Raw genomic sequence first — 6,000 nt, 5'->3', positions numbered from 1 at the left:
CTCCGAGACCACCTCCTCAGCTGGGTCTCGGTCCGCTTGTTTGGTCCGCACTAGAGTTCGAGTTATTGTATTCACACCAGTCAAAAAGGTCCGAACCAAGCAAGAAACGAACTTGAATTCGTTTTAATCGAACTAAACAAGGCAGTTGTGAATACCCCCTAAGAATGCAATGCAATACATTAAGACATGTCATTTGCATGCAGTGTAAAACTTTGCTTCAAGTTTTATGTCGATGATGTGGCATTTTGTTGCCTATAGCGACAATGCAGAGTTTGCTGACCAGCCAGTCAGAATACAAATGCCGAGGGGATAGTGCTGCGTCCACACACTTTTTAAAAAATGTTTTTAGGGAGCCATGGTTGGTCCAGTATTTTCCTTTGCCCTTCCCTAGATCTGGGCCTTCACACAATCCTGTCTCTGAGCTCAGCAGACAGGTCTCTCAACTCTGATACCATGCATTCTGCTTGATATACAGTAGGCTAAGTCACTGTGCCATCACAATGGGTTTGAAGCCGTTCATATAAGTTAATGAATTATGTAGCATCATAAGTGATTAGGTATGAAACCTCTCTGAATATAGCACCAATGGCGTATTCCCTGCCTAGACTAATGCACAGCTTTTCATATGCTGGAAAAGGAAAGGCTAAAGACTACAGCTGTTTTGTAGATACTTGTATTCGCAGCAACTCACAGACTGCGTTTACATGCACTTTAGTAACCCGGTTACGAGGCTTATCCCGATCTTGATCATATTTTATGATATGGTTTTAATGAACACAGAGAAACCCAGTTATTAATATCCCTGTATACATGATGAATAATAGTATTCCAGTTACCAACAATAAAGTTTTATCAGCACTCCTTATCCCAGTTTCTAATGCATCACATAATTGCCTTAGAAACCGGGATAAGATGTGGAACAGTATCCCGGAGTACTCCACATAGCATTACTGGCATACTCATAAGCAGGATAAGGGCTTATCTGGGGTTCTGAAATCGGGATATGATCATATATGCAAATACAAAACTAGGAGACTTTAAAATCCTGAGCATAACCGGGATACAGAAGTGCATGTAAACGCAGTCATAGCAACTTTTCACTTGCAGTCACAACTTCTATTTGAAGGTCTTGACCTGTTTATCCTTTCTGACAGGGAAGACCAGGCACAATACTGGAGGGATATTTGCGAACATTAATCATCATCAATGACAAAAACACAACAACACCTAAAAATGACTGATGTTTTTCGGCATATTCTATAATTTTCTAGTTCTATGTGACTTAAACACATTTAATACAACATGTTTTAATCTTAAAACGTACATTATTTTACATAATATCCCTGTTCTTATATAGATACAAGTTTCTCCTGCAGAATGAGTCATATCTCTCTGCCCTACTACCGATAGCTTCCTCAGCTGATACAGTGCTCAGAACTCTGATGTGTAAATTATACAGGTCTCCTGGCCTTGACTTAAAACAGTGAAACTAATGCAGGGAGTGAATATGCATGGTCACCTTCGTTCTACGCAAACCACATTTTAAATGGTGAAGGAACAAGAAGCGAAGCGTCTCGTCTCTCAGGCCGTATATGAGGGGGCTCAGACACTTAGGCAGCAAGACCACCAGCAGGAAGACGGTGTAGCGCATGCCATGGTATAAGTCATAGCACAGGGTCAGAGTGAGGGAGCTAACTATGTTGCCAAAGAGCAGGGTGTTCAGGCACAGGCCCAGCTGAATCAGGTGCAGCAGAAGCGTCCTGTGCGCCTTCCTAGCAGAATTCTCATCACTGGAGACAGACCGAGCCACAATCATGACGCAAACATAGCTGTAGATGATGGTAAGTGTTGTAGCCACGTAATAGAGGCCATTGAGACACTGGTAGAGCAACTCCTGCCATGGTGCTGTGATGAACAAGCCATCAATACCACATAACACCTGCCCAGTGAAGAATATAGGGTCAGTCACACAGGTGTAAAGTGAATCAATCACAGGGTTCACCAGCCCAAAGACCCAAAGAGCAGCAATGGCCACGTAGGTTTTCTTAACGGTGGCAAATTCACCGTGACGCAGAGGAAAGCAAATGGCAACGTAGCGCTCCAGTGACATCACGGCCAGGTTAAGTGGCGCGATTCTGGAAGTAGAGTCAGTGACTAAGATTAAAACGGAGCAAACGGCTTTAACTAGCCTGTATGGGGTGATGATGGCAATTATTAAAGAGAAGAGCAGCTGGATGGAGTCATTACAGAGAATGTGAGCAAAGAGGATGTAGCGAGAGGTCTCTGTGAACACAGGCTTGCTCCACAGCGTGACAAACATAATGGTGTTAATGCAGATGAAGATGATCGACATGCTCATCAATATCGTGAATTTCATCCATGTTTGAGGGATTGGTGTTTGCTGAAGCATCTCTTTCGTACAGTTGTTTGTGTGAGCCATAATCCAGACACAACGATGACAAATACTCTTACACACACACAGGCACAGTAACGCTGAGCTGTGTGAGCTGATCACTCACAGACACAGAGACACAGAGACATCACAATAATACATCAGTGGAATCACATTCAGAAACAGATAAATAGAAGCATTTCTTGGCATTTCTTCTATCACTTTTACAGTATTCCACAAAATACCTTAATTATCAATTAAAATGCCAGAATCTTGTAGGTTTCTCCTTTCAGTAGGATCTCTCACTGTGCTCTATAGAGATGGGCGCACCATTAAAAGCAGGGTTGACTGCACTGCTGTCTTATAGAGATGATTTCACCCTCATCATGTCACGTCACAACCCAGCGTAGCCACCAGGCCTTATTCAGTTCAGGCCTTATTCAACTACATCACAGCGACCAATGAGGTGTGTGCTCACAACGTAACTGTAGGTCACATGAATAGATCAGACAGACAAAATTGTTTGCACAATGTAGTGAAATGAGACCACAATTCAGTAAAATGAGTGCACAATTTACTAAAATATAGCACACATTTTCTCGACATGCAAACATATCATGCAATGACACTTCCCAAGCTCTGTAACATGCACATTTTTGACATTGAAAATCCCACAGCACACAAGCAACAGCTTATCTCTAAAGTTACAAAATGAAATGAAATGAAATGAAAATCGAAGTGGTTTTTGCAATGTCTGCCAACATCCAAAAACTTTACAGCAAATAGTAGCCTAATGGTTAGTTTTTCATAGTCTTATGGTTGGACTGTTCAGTTTCTCCACTCGAGTGTAAGTTTGACAGTAATATTCTTCTCCTTGGGATAGGTTCTTGTGAGTCAGGGAAAAGACTTTCCCATTACATATTAGTTGATAATGATGTTAACAATGATAATCAAAGTAATTTAGAGTAAGAGCAGAATGTGCATTTGCAATGAAGAACATCTAAGGAAGTCCATTCAAATTGATTATCAAACTGTTCTCCTTTTGTGTTGACAGTAGCTTACAGTACATATTCGACAATCAACTTGTATTGGCGTCTCCTAGCATGAGTTCAGGTAATGCACAGATTGCACTCATTATCATGCAATTTACTCATCATCTAAAAATAAACGGTTGCTGTTCTTACACCAAAGTTCTCCTTGAAGAATCTATTGTTTTGGACCAATTTAATGACTCAACAAGACCAGTGATGTGGCACTTCCAGTATCTCCTTTTGCATATATGGAGGTCTGAATGCCAGCCATGAATAGAATAGAATAGAATAGAATAGAATAGAATATATACTTTTTTGATCCCGTGAGGGAAATTCAGTTCCCTGCATTTTACCCAATTTAACCAAATTAGTGAACACACAGCACACAGGGAACACACAGTGAGGTGAATCACACAACCCAGAGCAGTGAGCTGCCTGCCCAACCAACGGCGCTCGGGGAGCAGTGAGGGGTTAGGTGCCTTGCTCAAGGGCACTTCAGCTTTGGACTGGTCGGGGATCGAACCGGCAACCCTCAGGTTACAAGCCCGAAGCCCTAACCAGTAGGCCACGGCTGCCCCACACAGCACATTGAGTATCAGGTTTGGGGTCATGTTCAGGGCATGGCAAGTAGGCTTAAACCAGTATCAAACTCGTGTTGCTGATATGTTTATCTTGACACTCAATGTTTACCAGATATTTCATTAGTCCCCCATGGCAAATCTCCAGGACACGCGCGCCTGCCTGCATGCGTGCGTGCGTGTAAGAGACAGTGATGATCATTAATGATTCAGGAGCTGCAAATACCAGGAGATCCTCCTGCTGCAAAACACTCCTTCACTCCAGAGCAAGGTTGAGCGTACAGGTGTGTTTGTCCTGGCTCTATTCTGGTCACTGTTGTCAGATGGTTGGGCTGCTCTGCGCAGTAGAGGCCCAGAGGGGGGTGATTATGTGGTGGGGTGATGCATTATTAATGGAACACTAAAGGTGACTACAGGGACCAGCCAGGTGTGATGAACTATGCCACCTGACTCCTGGGGCGTTTCAGCTGTCAGTCACATAGCCTTTCTGGAAAGTACTGGAGTTACTAACACCTTTGATTTGTGAAAATGGGGCATTAAACCATATTTTGTTCTAGGCCTCTGCTACCGATAGCCAATTTGTTCTGAAGCAGAACATTCTTTAGACACAAACATGACACACCATTGTCTAATGCACGTATGATGTAAAATCAATTAGGCCTACTAATTCATGTTGTTGCAAATAACTACAAATCTTATTACAACCTTGCATTGCACATGTTATTTAAGGGATAATGTATGGAACGCCGGTTCCCATTACCAGGAAGTCCTGACAGGACAAACAGGACGATTAACTCTCCACAGGCACCTTAGGGACCATGGGTAGGCTCTGTCCTCAATGTTGGAGATTTAATCATTGCACACAGTGCTGTCTACAAGCTGGCAAACAGTAGGCCTATATGATGAAGTCTGAATAACACTGAATTGCCAATGAAATAACTGAGGTATTCACCAAAAGTAGCATTGACATAATCTCCAGATCATTATGAATTCAATCCAGTAATGTTGAAAACATACTTCATAATGACATTCATAGTGTTTGTTAATGCTTAACTAATACTTAACTAGTGCTAAAATGTGTACCCTTGTTGCCCTGTTTAACGAAGCAGATTGTAGCCTAGCGAGATATTCAAATTTGATAACTGTATCTTCTTCTTTCACTGAACCTCCTATCGACCTTTCCAAGGACGTTGTTAGGCCAATTATTATTATTATTATTTTAAAGTATATTCTTTGGGGCTTTTTGCCTTTATTTGTGTAGGACAGTGGAGAGAGACAAGAAGCAAGTGGGAGAGAAATATGGGGTGGGACGACCGCAGGTCGGACTCGAACCTGGGTCCCCATGGGCACTTGGACCAGTTGCGCCACAGCGCCGCCCTCATTAGGCCTATTTTGAGGGGGCTGAAACCACCTGCGCGTGATGTGCGGGGATGGGAGTAGTAGGCCCCTTGAGGAGGAAATCCTCTCTACTCCTCTATTAAAAGGTTAACCCTGGTCTGTCCACCCTCACAGACCACACAGCTAACAACCACCTCTCCGGTTCACACAGGAAACATGCACATACTGTAGTGTAAGCCTACGGTATTTACTTACTTATTGGTGTATTGATCTTTAGGGCATCTAAATGTTTCATCTTCTCTGAATGTAATGTCACAAGTATAATCTTTCGGTGTTTGTAAAGATCATCACTTTTGAGCTGAAAAACCTCTGTGAAAGATTATCCTGCATCTGTATTTTTACTTACACTCAGCTGAACGAGTAGCAGTGCTTTACCTCACTGTATTTATAGGTAATGGCTCTCACACATAACTCCACGAAGTTGGTGTTTCAGCAAGCATCGCTCGCCCGTTCACTAACCAAATTTACTGTGATGGCACTGATGTCTTTCGTTTTTATCTACATCAACACTGTTATGTTTGTCACGCTGTTGAGCAATCCTATTTTGAGAGAAACGTCTCGCTACATCCTCTTTGCTCACATGCTGTTTAATGACTCCATT

General features: G+C 42.5%; 1 protein-coding gene across 1 annotated transcript; it reads right to left on the bottom strand.

Annotated features, from left to right (window-relative positions):
* Nucleotides 1–1,489: 1,489 nt before the first annotated feature.
* Nucleotides 1,490–2,353, bottom strand: LOC134080886 (odorant receptor 131-2-like). Its single transcript, XM_062537499.1, has one exon. It carries the CDS (start codon nucleotides 2,351–2,353, stop codon nucleotides 1,490–1,492), a length of 864 nt encoding a protein of 287 aa, XP_062393483.1.
* Between the last annotated feature and the right edge of the window lie 3,647 nt (nucleotides 2,354–6,000).

This window comes from Sardina pilchardus, chromosome 5 (genome assembly GCF_963854185.1).
Source record: "Sardina pilchardus chromosome 5, fSarPil1.1, whole genome shotgun sequence".
Classification (NCBI taxonomy): Eukaryota; Metazoa; Chordata; class Actinopteri; order Clupeiformes; family Clupeidae; genus Sardina; species Sardina pilchardus.
Note: the sequence above shows the minus strand (reverse complement) of the source record. Positions and strands in the feature narration are given on the sequence as shown.